The following is a 13,965-nucleotide window of genomic DNA, read 5'->3' as shown; positions in this document are numbered from 1 at the left end:
GAGAGAGAGAGAGATGTAAGGAGAGAGAGAGAGAGAGAGAGAGAGAGAGAGAGAGAGGAGGCAAAAGGAAAAGAGGAAACAGAAGAGAGGAAGGGGATGAAGGTAAGTTAAGGGAGTTTCTCCCCCTTCTTCGTTTTTTTATTATCTTATATTATTATTATATTTAATACATTGATCGTTTGGTTTTAGGGACTCTCTATTGTTGGTTAGTCGCCAATGCCATTGAATCATCATGCATGGACCACTCCTTCATTTAACTCTCAATTCAATTCCTCTCCCTTTCCCCATTACTTAGAGTTAAGTATTACTTAAAAAAACACTCAACTTTTTTACCTTTGTTCTCAAACCTTAGCTTTCGACTACTCTTCCTTGATGATGATATGTGACATCAACTTGCACCTAGTAGCAACTTTTGACCAAACCCGTCTACTCCCACAAAATAAATCATTTATAAAAATTTTCATTAAATCATAAGCATTAATTTAAAATTTAAAGAACACAAGCAGTACAACCTGCAAAACAATTGAATAGTAATAAAGAAACTGATAGAGCGCTTTTTTACACTGTCACGATTGAGTATACTTACGTACTTAAAACAAAAGAAAGTTTACAAACCCACCATGTTAATAAAAAGTAAGGGATTTTAGTGATGTGGGAATCTGAAATTGAAAGGCACAAAGACAACCACATGGTCTCCAAACAAGTACTTTGAACTTTGAATTCAAGTGGGGAGCAAAGAATTTGTACCACTAAAGATTGTGGGGTGTCCTATGCAAAATGGATTATTGCATCTTCATTCAATAACCATAGGGACAAAAGATACTCGGCGGAACACTCTAGATGACCGGTGGCGGGTTACTCTTACTTTTACTATTTATTCAACTTCAGGACTCAACCCAACATAATTGAAAGATTAAGTTTAAACTAACCTTATAAACGGTTAATCATCTTATTATTAAAGTCGTACCTTACCATATGAAATTAAGTCGGGGCCATATGTCTCACAAAGGTGTAGATGAAAGGATTCCTAGTTATTCATAATTTGACAACCAAAATAAAATAAAGAACCTAATGATGAGATAAGCCATACTAACCAACCAACCAACTAAAGCCTTTTTTTAATGAAATAAATGGTCACAATGTTCAGTGGAGCAAGAAGGGCAACAAATTCTAAAAGCACCACCACAACCAAAAGCAATAGTTCCTTGGCAAATCGTGGGGGTATGTATTTCAAAGTCAATTTAATACAAACATTCAAAGTCAACGAATCCCGACCAAAATATCTGTAAAAAATAAACCAATCACCGTCGATGATCACCGTCATTAAATTACAAATTTAATCTCTACAAGATTTAGTTCTTAAGTTTCATGGTATGTGAAATATTATCAAACTACTATGACAATTTTAAGTTTTACTACCGTATGAATTAAATTCTAACTTTCTCAACAATAAAATTAAAATTTAACCATCATTTTAGTGTTCCATACTCATCAAAATTCTCTCTCGAAGTATTTTCGAGTCGAGCAATAGGAGCAAATAAATACCCCCAAACATAGCCCAAGAGTGAGAGCCATAGAATCAATTTTATGTAATACCTTTTAAGTGAGTGCTTTTTGATTAAGCAATTCCACTAAAAGCACATGCCTTCTAAACATTTGTAAAATTCTCAGGCTATTGATTATAACCAATCCCTGAAAGGTTTTAGAAGCTCTTTCTATTGTCCAAAAGTCAAATAAAACTCACCCTAATGCACAAAGGCCCAATCACTAACAATTTTACTCATATGATTACCATCAAAGGCAGAAAAACAGGACAGGCTATAATGAATATTCAACTTCATGACCAGAATATGAAAAATAAAGGGAAGGGGTAATGAACCTTTACCTTGTCTTCCACTGTCCCTTGTAAAAATTTTGCTTTCGGTTCCTGACCATAGTTCATAAACGTAGCACACACGGCACTTCTCCCTGTAAAAGCTTTTGGATAAACAGATTAGTGGACAAATCATTTCCAAAATGTAGCCATAAAAGACGACTTTTGCTAGCACCAAGAACGATTTACTGCTATATGCTGTATTGGATGCTAAGAGTTTCTTGTGAATTTCTCTACCATAGATTCATAGCAACAGGATTAGCAGTAAGTACAAGTAGAGGAATGTTTGGAACAACATTGCGAGGGTCTGTCCAGCCATCCTTCTTAGCCAACAGAATCAAGAAAACATAAAGGAGGATCTCCTTATCTCAGAATCAGAAACCCTTTTTCTCTGTACTTACCCTTTGGCCTCCCCTACTTTCAAAAATCAAGAACTTAACAGAAACATAGTCATCATGATGTTCGGGTGATAGTAATTAAAGCCATTCATAAAAATTCTGGTGGACTTTTTTAAAATCTAAATGGAGGAGAAGGGAAACATGAAGATATTTAATGATTTGATGAATGAATTAATTTAAGTTTCCTAGAGAAACTGTGTGACACGAGGGTGTGGTTTCTCCTGCTGTGTAAAGAGTAAAATGATACATTTAATGATACAATGGTTTTCAAAAAAGTAAGAACAGTGCTTAACTACTCCCATGCTGTGCTTGAAACAGGTAATAAAATCAGTTGGGGGCTGACTATGTTTAGAATTGAGAACTTCTAGCTGGACGGTAAAAGGGCAAGCAAATCTACAGAAATATGGAAAAAAACCATGCATGCATTGGAGAAATTAGAACAAAAAAACATCAGAACTGTAAATTTTTGTCTAGCTTTTCTTATGCCAAAAGAGAAACGATCGGATCTCACTTACCAGCTACTCTGAAGACCAGGTGATCTTTTCCACATAGAAGCTTTGCTAATCAAAGGTGTAGATAAAATGTGGAAGGGTGAAAAAAGAAAGTCAATAACAATCATCAGTTACAAACAGAGGCACAAAATCAAGATTGAAATGGAATAATCATACACCTCAGGCGAGAACATTAGCACTTTCTCCACAGGCTTGACATGCAGCTTCTTCCATCAAGGGAAACGCAAGTACAACAGAAATTAAATAATCAAGAAATAAATGGCCTAAAAACATAATAAGAAACATAACAATGGTAAATAATAATATCACCTCTTTCACCAAAGGTAACAGAGTCAAGTGTCAAAGGAAAACAAGATAACCATTTCCAACGAAGACTACTAAATTAAATTTCCACTTGATATCTGTCAATTTGAAGTTCAAAAAGTCAAGAACACATGGAGGAGTATTGCACGAGAAAACGTTATCAAATGTGCTCGACAATTCTATCATTCAAATAGAAATTCTTTTTTTCACATGCTAATTAGGGTAAAGTTGAGAGGTTTAGGACAGAATGAACCATAAAGATAGGGAACAAAAATGGGCTACGCTGGATTTGATAAATGTCAATTGCAAGTATCTTCACTGCAGAGCAAGAGTATCAGTGAGAGTTTCATATATACAAACATATATCACTTTCATTTCGTTTAAATGAAACTTCTTGCTTCTCATGGTGGACACGCCTATAAACCTCCTAACTAGGTAGCTGAAACATGACAAAACTTGCAGCGTTATTATCCTTTGTGACAAAAAAACAAACAGTAGAAACGATCCCTTTCAATTGTGTAGAGGTGTCCTGTTATATCATAAAAAGTAAAGAGATGATGATCTTCGGCAGACTAGATAGGGTGGGGGAAGTGACAAACCCCTACATGTTCTCGACGAAGGCTTCAAGAACAAAACTCAAAGCAACTACCTCCGTTTTGTGAAAAATCAAAGCTGGCGAATGGACCAACTCCATATAAAAAAGAATAGGTTTAGAGATGAAAAGTCTATCTTCTTAAAGGTTCTAACTGAACTTCCATAGTTCCTGAAGGATGAGATTCTTTTCCTTCAATTGAAATAGTCGGACCCAATAGATCAACAGAATCGTCCTCATTACCGAGCACCCAATTGCTTCTTCCATTTATTCTGTCCCGCCTCCGCTGCCTCTCCTGATGTTCCAAATAAATAGCCATCAATGCAATGATCATAAACCATATAATTAGAGCCCAGATAAGGCCATGGACGTTTTCACTGTCATATCGATCGCCTAGATGCTTCATTCCAGTGAATTGCGCTGCGATACCAATACCAATTGTACATCTGCCCACAATTGCATGTGAATACTCCCATAAAATTCGATTGGGGGAAACCAGTTCCCCATTGGCTGGTTTTTTCGGTCTGAAAAATGCATTTACTGGCTGCATACATGCCAAGAGTATAGCAGCAATCCCAAACTTGACATGAACTGAGCTGACATAAAAACCGCGAAGTTCGGCAACAGCAAAAAGGAGGCCAAGTAGGACAATTGACAAACCCGAGTACTGCAAGTAAACATGAATCTGATACCATCCATCACCCTTCACATGTTTCAAGTATCTAGCAGCCAATATCCCACCAGGTAACAAAATACCCCAAGCAAGGAACATCATGAACCCATGAACAGCTAATACTGGTTGTAAATCTTGTTCAGCCTCTGCAGAACCACGCATAAGCAGCACTCGCATAGGCCTACTGCTTCGAGAAGAATGCATATTTCCGTCGCTTAAATGTTTATCCACCCATTTAGCACCCATTGCCCATATAACCTTTAGGGGAGTGGTGGGATCAATTATATTTTTACACTGTGGTCCATGGCCATCAGGACATGAAGGTTTCAAGGGACGTGTAAACTCCAGAGTAATGATACCACTTTCTGACTTGCACCTCACAAAAGTCAAATTCTCTTTTGTTGGATGTACATTTAAAGCTCCCTTTCCATCAATCCAGTAGGTCTTCACTCTACCTTTGCCAGCTTCATCCATCCAACCCACATAAGCATAGCTATTAATCATTCCACTTCCAAAGCCAATAGCAAGATAACCGCTCTTTTTCTCACCACGCGCTGCAATGGTTATCGAATCCTCGGACAGTGTCCAAAAAAATGTAACTTGTTGGTCATCCAACAAAACACTGTTGTTATACATGTCTGATAAACCACCATCGACAACCTGCACTCTCCAACCCATTTTTTGTTGGAAAATTGAGTGATAAAAGACTTGGTCAGGAGTATTCCTGTCAGGTGCCCAAGTTAATTCCGTCGGGCTGGCTTGTACTCCTTCAGCTTCCGGTCCTCCAGCATAAATAGTCTCAGACATGTTCCTCAGTGTCGCATTTCCACCGAGCATGTCCGAAGTAATGTAGAGTGCAACATCATGCCCAGCTTGTAATGAGAACTTCACTGGCACCCCCCTCTCAACTCTCAGTAAAGGAGCCTCCTTCTTGTTGATGTAGAGAACTTTTGCAGGGTTTGGAGGATTTGGATAATGCAAAGCCGGACCACTAGTTACAACAAGAGGAGAATTTGCATCTGCAATAACAACATCTTGATCCTCCTTGTCTTCTGCATCAAGCGGACCCAAACAATCATTCACATGCTCTGAAACATTGAGAACCAGATGCCCGTAAGTCCCGCCGTGATTTTGAGGCAGATAGAACGGCCGAATTGCATCAGGCGGCTTCATTGGTCCAACAGCCCAAATGACATCCATACTTGCAGTATGATTGATTGGCACATCATACTTCTTATCAACGGTAACCAGCGGCCTTCGATACCGAACGAACGACACCCCATCTCTCCTATGCCCATAAATCAACCTAGTATTGTTCACCAAACCAACAGGATCTGAACCTTCGAAAATTGTATCCGGACAAACACCGTGCACCATACCATCCTTGTTTATCATACATTCACTGAGCCTTGTGATGTAGAAATCATCCACAAGCGGCACTCCATCCTCGTTGATCCCCATCACGGCAACATCCGCCCCAATCATGAGATTAGAACTCCCATTCGGGTTTGCCCACCCAAATGCCATGTAGTTCGTCGTCGGAATCGCCCCCTCCAGTCCGATCTCGATCAACTTATCCTTAGTACTCAATGTCCACCTAACCCTGTAGTTATCTGCCAAAATTTTGCAATTCTCGAACGAGGTGGGCGCAATAGAAATCGAACCCGTATCTTCCCCTGAATTCCCATCTTCCGACGGAGACGGAGCCACACTGGGACTACCCGTCGATCCATTATTTGGTTTCCGGAGAATAACATGTCCAAAATCTGATGCGGCAGGAAGGTCCCAGGCGGCAATGACTTGGATCTGATCCCATTTAACATTCTTCTTCAAATGCACAATGAAGGAAGCGTTTTTGTATGTCTCATTAAGCTTTTTATCAGACACGACAAACCCGGCGGTGAAATTATTAACATCAGGAGCGATCGCACCCCACCAGTGCACATCGGTCCCAGAAAGCATATCAAAATTTGAAACCCTAAAAGAGCAATCATCGATTATCCTAAAGGAACCTCTAAGTTGGTGCTGTACCATTTGAAATTCGGACTCGAAATCGACGAGAGGACTGGTTTTAGAACAACCAGATCCAGCATCCACATAGTAACAAACAATCGAACTTATCAAGATAAAACACCCAACGAAAATGGGTGTGTGATGCATGAGGACGAGATTGGGATCCAAGTCGACTCACCCTCTCGCTAGGATTAAAAAAAAAAAAAAAAAAACACCTCTGGATCTAGATTCAACAATAGATATATATATCGAAGTCTAAAAACGAAATGAATCAAAATTGTTCCATTACCAGAGATCTCGGACGGTGATAATGGATTCCCGATCGGAAATTCAATTGCAATTGCAAATGCAACAACCCAACAATCGAGGACGGTTTCTAGGCCGGGACTTGGACAGCTTTTTTTGCTGGCACGTTGATCTTGGTTAGTGCGTTAAGCAATCGGCAACATATTCAAGATCGTGTACAAAAAATGGTGGTAATAAAGAAAAATTCCATTCGTGGATTTTGATGCTTTGGTCTAAGTTCAAGGAATTGTTTACGAGCTGCAATGAAACGGAACGAAATAAAAAATTAGAATTAAATATAATCGCTTAAATTAATAAAAATATAATTGAATTTTTAAATTTTTATTAACCATCTTTAAATTTTTAAAATTGCCCATAAACTTTTAAAAAAGGTTTAAAAATAGTATTATAAATAAAATAATTAGTAATATAATTTTTTTTTTATATATTCAGATTATTTTTGAAAGTTTATTATATATATATTTTTAAAACGTGATACTAGTAAGAGTTTTTTTTTTTTTAATTTAGATGGAAAATATATTTTTCGTCCTCTGCATAATTTTTATTTAATTAAATAATAAAATTTATATCTCCAAGAATGGTTGTTCTTTCGAGTAGAGATGTCGATAACGACTTTGGTGACATTAAAGATAAAACTTTTGATCGTCATTCTCATCGAACAAAATGACAACATCAGCTTCTTGCTCTACCAGATAACCTCAATGTTATGCTGGGTCGAAGACATGTCCTTCGTTCCTTTTTGTTGCAACATTTGAACTCGAAAAAATATTAAACATTTTCCATTAAAAAAATTTAACAATTATGTTTTTTTTGAGATGAAAATTACCAATACAATTTTTGTAAAAATTATTATTATTATTAAATCATATATTTAAATTGTATTAATGAAAATATTGTGTGCAATTAATCCCTTAGGGATAAATTTAGCATCTACACTATCCTATTCTACCCAAAATATTTTACATTTTAATGATTAACAATTAAATACGTATTAAAAACAAATAATAATTTGGACAAGATATTAATAACTTCTCCGATATCTACGTGTGTATATTATTTTATGCGCTAAATTAATAAAAATATTTTAATTTTCAAAAATTTCAATAATATTTTTAATTAAATAAATTTAAAAATATCCAACGGTAATACTATTAATTTTTTTTTTTTTTCATTAAAACAATTTACTCTCTCATTTTCAAAATTTTTATTAATATTCTTAAATTAAATTAAAAATAAAAAATAAAAACACATTTAAACTTAATCTAGACATGGTTTTTGTCTCTATATTATCAACTTTTGTGAACATTTTTAGCATTAACACCTATAAAATAATAATTATTATTATTATTAAAAAATTTAAATTTGTCCAAATAAAATAAAAGTATATGAATGAACTGAAACCACATTTAAATGAGAATGATTCTAAAGATAAAATAATCGAGAAAATCTTTTAAAAAAATGGATAATTACTACATAAGTTGATAATCGTGTCGAGTAGTTGTCGAATCTTGGACATGAGACATTACAATATCATCAAAACCCAGTTAACGTAGGTAAAACTTATTGTTCATTAATTAGAACCAAATTCAAAGTTCGAGATTCAACATGTCACTTTTGAAACCATATCAGTTGGACAGGGCAACAAATCATTTTTTATAAGGATATGGAAACTTCTCTCTAACAGACACGTTTTAAAATTGAGAGGCTGACAACGATACGTAACAGACCAAATAGGACAATATCTATTAGCTGTGAGTTTGAACGGTTATAAATGGCATTAGAGTTAGGCACCGCCGTGTGCTAATAAGGATGCTGGTCCCCAAGAGGTGAATTATAAAATTACACCGTTAATTAAAGAATATGAAATTTTTTTATTAATAAACTTGTTTTAAAACCTTCCAAATATATATATATATATAGTTTTGAGCTTAACAGTTAAACAATATATATATATATTATCGGTAAAAAAAAAATAAATAAAAAAATAAATAAAAAATAAAAGTGGTTGACAAGGACAAAATAATGGAAGTCTCCTTCATGTGGGGATTTTATTTAATTTTTCCTTTTTTTATTATTATTTAAAAATAATCTTTTAAAAAATATATAGCTTTCATTATTTTGCTTTAGGCTTCCCCAAAATGTCTCATACTAATGGAGAGAGTATTATTTGTTTATAAACTCATGATCACTCCTTAAACTAGTCGATGTGGGACTTTGATCATCCAACACATTGAAGTTGTAATATATTAGATTATGGTGCTAACCTAGCGGTATCTAGGATGCATGCTTACACATCGACTTTTCATATATTAGATTGTTTATCGAAAAATCGAACTTAGTGTTGACCTAGTAATGACTAAGACACATATCTGCATTACGTCTAAAATAACGATAGGTTGACACATCGACTTTTCATCATTGACCTAGTGGTAATTAGGATGCACGTATGGTTTACGTTTAAAATAAACGGCAGTTTGACATGTCGACTTTTCGTCTATTAGATTATTTGTTGAAAAATCGAACACAGTGCTGATCTAATGGTGACTAAGACACATGTCTTGATTACGTCTAAAATAAACGACAATCTGGCACATCGACTTTTTGTCTATTAGACTGTTTATTGAAAAATCGAACATGGTGCTGATCTAATGGTGAATATGACGCATGTTTGAATTACGTAAAAAATAATGACAGTCTGACATATTGACTTTTTGTCTGTTAGATTGTTTGTCAAAAAATCGAACATGCCTACATTACATTTGAAATAACGACACAATATGCATATAAAAAATTAAATAATAATTATTCATTGATTTATTTTTTAAAAAAATTATATATAAAATTTTATTTCCTAAATTTTATCAAATAACTTATATTAAATAAAATAACTTACCATTTAAATTCTAATTTTTTTAATAATTAATTTATAATAAATTGATATTAAATATTGAAATAATATGTCTATTTTTTCTTATTATCTAAATTATAACAATTTTGTATTATTTTATTTAATGCCACAACTGATTTTTCGGTACGCCATTTTTTGCCGCTAAAGTTGCCAACTCTTTTCTACTTCTGAGCATTGTGTGAAGCTCTGCAAAAACCAAATGAATTTTTTCAAGGAGATCGAAGAAGGGAGCAAAATCAAAGCAATAATGCATTTCAATGTTTTTCTTCTTCTTCTTCTTCCTCTGGAGATTCCTCGCGGTGTTCTTCTCTCTGCACTCTAGTTTCAGAAGCAGTTTCCGGTTTCCGATATGGTCAAGTGTGAAAGAAACAATGTCGGATCTGTAGTTTTTGACCGAGTTTCCACTTCCACTGCCTCTTGCGGAAATTTTCGCCTTCGTACGTCATTCTCCGCTGCTTCATTCCGTAAGAAGATTTTTGACGCTGTAAGTTGTAGCGGAAGTTTTCACTATTGTTATCACCACGACGGCGATGGTACTGTTGCCTCGGAAATTAAACCGGCGTCCGAGATTGTGAATGAACGGCAGTCGGTGAGGCCAAAGCGGTCCAATGCGAAGTCGCAGAAGCTGTTGGATCTTCTGAGGTTGGAGTCATCGCAGGAATCGAGGCAGGAGACGGAGGAGGAGGAGGATCTGGAGGAGTTCATATGCGTGGTGAAGAAACTGCAGGATGATGTTTTGGTGAAGAGGAGAGCTGCTGCCAGTCGAGTTAGGTTGCTTGCAAAAGAAGATGCTGAAGCGAGAGAGACGTTCGCAGTACTCGGAGCCATTCCGCCGCTGGTTGGAATGCTTGATTTGGAAGACGATGAATCTAAGATCGCCTCGCTTTATGCATTGCTCAATCTTGGAATTGGAAACGATATGTAAGTTCTCTTTTTCATTGGAATCTTCCGATTTTGAATTGTTTATTGCACTTTCTTCTCTCCATTTTCTTGATTTTCACATGTTTTACTTAACGCGCGTTTTTTTAATCGGTTGTTTTTTTGTTCTTTCCTTCTCTGTCTCTTTCCTAATCTCCATGTGTTCTTCATTCTGCGTGGGATTTGTGATTATCCAGTTTCATATGTTTTTGTTTGGGTACTGATGAGTCACTTTCAGTATTCTCTCTAACATGTTTCTGCCATTTTTTGTTTTATTGATGCTTTCTTTTCCAAGTTCTATAAACTTCTGATTCCATTGTGATTTTCTCCGGTGATTGATATGTGGATGTCCTTGTTTTGTCTTAATTCCCCTGCCACATGATAATCTTTTTTTTTTTTAATCTAATTTACATACATGGATGTCAACTTTATTTCCGGAATTATGGGTTCTTTGGATTTAGTTAATTGGTTACCCTCTTTGCAGGAACAAGGCGGACATTGTCAAAGCAGGTACTGTTCACAAAATGCTTAAGCTGATCGAATCTGATAATTCCATAAATCCATGTGTCTCCGAAGCCATAGTTGCAAATTTCCTCGGTTTGAGCGCATTAGATACCAACAAACTGGTAATTGGGTCATCAGGTGCAATTCCTTTCCTGGTGAAGAACTTATACGACCCAGACAAAAAAGGTAGTTCACAAGTCAAACAAGATGCTCTACGTGCGCTTTATAACCTCTCTATTTTCCCATCCAACGTTCCATTTATCTTAGAAACCAAGTTGATCCCATTTCTTCTAAACTCGATGGGAGACATGGAAGTCAGTGAAAGAGCTCTCTCTATTTTAAGCAATGTGGTATCAATCCCAGAAGGCCGAGAAGCCATAAGCACTTTTCCAGATTCATTTGCAATAGTAATTGATGTATTGAATTGGGGTGATTCGCCAGGGTGCCAAGAGAAGGCCTCGTATATTTTAATGGCAATGGCGCACAAATCTTATCGTGATAGACAGGCAATGATTGAAGCTGGGATTTCATCCGCTTTGTTGGAACTAACTCTTTTGGGCAGTACGTTAACTCAAAAGAGGGCCTCGAGGATATTGCAGATTTTGAGGGTCGATAAAGAAAAAGAGATATCGGAGGATTATAGTTGGAATTCTTCTGCTCCAATTTGTGGTGGTTCATCTTCTTTTACAAACCCAATTCTTGGTTCTGCAGAAGTGGAAGGATTGGATGATTTGGTGAGTGAAGAGAAGAATGCTGTGAAGCAATTGGTGCTGCAGAGCTTGCAAAACAACATGAGGAGAATCGTTAGGAGAGCGAACTTGCCTCAAGATCTTGTGCCTTCTGATCATTTCAAGTCCCTCACATCAAGCTCCACTTCAAGAAGCTTGCCGTTTTGAGTGCCTAACTGCCAGGAATTTTGGTATCCTCGATAATTCTGAAGTTAGTCGTCTCTCTTCATAAAACCATCTATCTTGTGCAGTTTGTTTTTTTTTTTCTTTTTCTTGTGGGTGTTATTTAACTAGCCTTATTGTTCATCATAAAGTTAATTCGACTTATTGTTTATTATAAATTTAATATCACAAATGTATTTAGGATTTGTTTAATAATTTAGGTTAAATATATGCTCTAGTTATCATTGTTATGATGTTTTGCAATTTAGTTTTTATGGTCAATTATATGAGCATACATCTTATGCTATTTAATTTCTAACACCATTTTAGAGGAACATCTGAAACATTTCATCTATTTTGTAGTTTTGTTCTCTTCTAAATTTTATTAATTTTTAGAGATTAAACCAACTTATCTTATACTCCGAATAAGTTTAGGTTCATGAAATCAAAACCATACTAAATGAGGAATAGAATTTAGTGATAGAACATAGTCGGGGACTCTAAAATTTTTGGAGATCCCAATTATTCTTTCTTGTTCCTTGTATACATCACTGGCCCCGTAGAATTTAATATTAGCTACACTGGTACACATATTTCTCTTAAAACATTATTTTTCCTCCTAGAAAGTAGAAACCTGAAAATGCTATTTATTTATTTTCCTTGAATTTGGAAGGTGTAGCTGAAACAGGTACTGTTCACTGCCCCTTCTTGTCTCCCAACATCTTGCCTCTTGCTCTCCAATATTTTACTCTCTATCTCAGGATCTTCTATAACATTTCTTAAGAAATTTATAAACATGATATGATTTGAATTATACTAAAAAAGCTATATTATATTTCATTCTTCAGGATTGATGCAGTTTTCCTTGTAAAAGATGATGTGAGCTGTAGAGGTAACATCTCTACTGCAAATGTAGCATTATGCTACAGTGCTTTTAATTCAATATAGATTTTGAAAGTTGATCTCTGCAACTTCTTTATTTTCATTTTGAACTTTTGGGTCTCTTTAACTTTGGACTAGCTAGCTATTCTATAGGTCTTCTGCACAAAATCAAGTACTAACTGGTGCTGCAATTGCTTTGTTGTTAAACCAAAAGTAGCTGGGACTTGCAATAAACAAGGGGAAGGAAGTGGAAGGTGTAGGCAGTTAATGTGTCTGAGAATTATTTGAAAATGACACCCTCTACCAGTGCCTCTAGTGATCTAGCAACAATAATTAGAATTATTTGGAAATGTACTGTTGACACAATAATTGAGAAAAAATTAGTATTATTAAGTAAGTTCATACTATCATTTATTGTCTATCACGTTAACGGGAGTATGATACTTTCATTTATTGTCTATCACATTAACGGGAGTATGATACTTTCATTTATTGTCTATCACATTATGGGGGTATGATATGTTGATAGGTTGAGAATAACTTATTTGTCTCTTTCCATTCTTTTTTTAATATTTAGTGGGGATTTGATGTGTGAAGTAATGAGAATTATGATCGGTAGTTGAGTTATTTATGAAGGTCTTATCTCGAGCAATGAAGACAGAATGAGAATCCTCCTGAATATCAAGTGGGTGACACTTTGAGTGTTATAATCCATATAGTTACCTGGACATTGATTTTTATTTAATTTTGATGTTCATCATCTTCAGCAGCTGCTGCTGCAGCATTTGAAACTTTAAAGCTCCGGGTGCTTATTTGCTTATACTTAATAAATGGTTTCTTGTAGATTTGTGTTGTGTTGTGTTGTGCTGTGCTGTCCGACAGCGATTGTGTGGGGCTGTACAATTTGTGAAATCTCAAGGATGTTTCTTTGGACGTTGGATTTAATTTACTTTTCATGCGTTTCAAAATTGGAATAAATAAATAAATTTTTAAAGAAAGAAAGAAAAATTACGAGAAAACAAATATAATTTTTTAAAACTTAATTTTTTTTTTTTTAAAAAAAAGAAATCAAATAAAACTTGAATAACCAAGTGAATATTTAATGAAAAATAAACAATTTAAGTAATAATTTTTTTCAAATATAAAAATTAAAATGTGAATGAAAATGACAAAAAAAAAAAAAAAAAAAAAAA

General features: G+C 35.2%; 2 protein-coding genes across 20 annotated transcripts; one reads left to right on the top strand and one right to left on the bottom strand.

Moving 5' to 3' along the window:
* Positions 1 to 755: 755 nt before the first annotated feature.
* LOC111480437 (cytochrome b561, DM13 and DOMON domain-containing protein At5g54830) lies at positions 756 to 6,914 on the bottom strand. 14 transcript variants are annotated; one of them, XR_002717828.1, is made up of 8 exons: positions 6,654 to 6,914; positions 3,093 to 3,184; positions 2,942 to 2,986; positions 2,787 to 2,831; positions 2,275 to 2,290; positions 2,063 to 2,106; positions 1,886 to 1,968; positions 756 to 1,283 (listed from the first exon to the last, which is right to left on the bottom strand). XR_002717828.1 is itself a non-coding variant. In XM_023125472.1 (2 exons), the coding sequence occupies exon 2, from the start codon at positions 6,509 to 6,511 to the stop codon at positions 3,812 to 3,814; it is 2,700 nt and encodes an 899-aa protein (XP_022981240.1). In that variant the 5' UTR covers positions 6,512 to 6,549; positions 6,654 to 6,914; the 3' UTR covers positions 3,348 to 3,811. The 14 variants fall into 14 exon arrangements, 1 of the variants encoding a protein (XP_022981240.1); XR_002717829.1 differs by lacking the exon at positions 2,063 to 2,106; XR_002717831.1 differs by lacking the exons at positions 2,063 to 2,106; positions 2,275 to 2,290 and having other exon boundaries at positions 1,886 to 1,977; positions 2,940 to 2,989.
* Positions 6,915 to 9,730: 2,816 nt separating this feature from the next.
* On the top strand, positions 9,731 to 13,705 carry LOC111480439 (U-box domain-containing protein 12-like). 6 transcript variants are annotated; one of them, XR_002717838.1, is made up of 4 exons: positions 9,731 to 10,499; positions 10,981 to 11,939; positions 12,739 to 12,782; positions 13,543 to 13,705. XR_002717838.1 is itself a non-coding variant. In XM_023125474.1 (3 exons), the coding sequence occupies exons 1-2, from the start codon at positions 9,928 to 9,930 to the stop codon at positions 11,894 to 11,896; spliced, it is 1,488 nt and encodes a 495-aa protein (XP_022981242.1). In that variant the 5' UTR covers positions 9,731 to 9,927; the 3' UTR covers positions 11,897 to 11,919; positions 12,739 to 12,861. The 6 variants fall into 6 exon arrangements, 2 of the variants coding, with proteins under 2 accessions (XP_022981242.1, XP_022981243.1); XR_002717836.1 differs by having other exon boundaries at positions 12,739 to 13,457; XR_002717839.1 differs by lacking the exon at positions 13,543 to 13,705 and adding an exon at positions 13,409 to 13,531 and having other exon boundaries at positions 10,981 to 11,919.
* Positions 13,706 to 13,965: the final 260 nt, after the last annotated feature.

The sequence above is a fragment of the Cucurbita maxima genome, unplaced genomic scaffold (assembly GCF_002738345.1).
Source record: "Cucurbita maxima cultivar Rimu unplaced genomic scaffold, Cmax_1.0 Cma_Scf00006, whole genome shotgun sequence".
Classification (NCBI taxonomy): Eukaryota; Viridiplantae; Streptophyta; class Magnoliopsida; order Cucurbitales; family Cucurbitaceae; genus Cucurbita; species Cucurbita maxima.
Note: the sequence above shows the minus strand (reverse complement) of the source record. Positions and strands in the feature narration are given on the sequence as shown.

Excerpts from the sequence above, each read along its gene's own strand:
- LOC111480437 (XM_023125472.1), bottom strand. The coding sequence starts at position 6,511 with ATGCATCACACACCCATTTTCGTTGGGTGTTTTATCTTGATAAGTTCG.
- LOC111480439 (XM_023125474.1), top strand. The coding sequence starts at position 9,928 with ATGGTCAAGTGTGAAAGAAACAATGTCGGATCTGTAGTTTTTGACCGA. Across the intron at positions 10,500-10,980 it reads CTTGGAATTGGAAACGATAT|GAACAAGGCGGACATTGTCA; the intron begins GTAAGTTCTCTT and ends CCCTCTTTGCAG.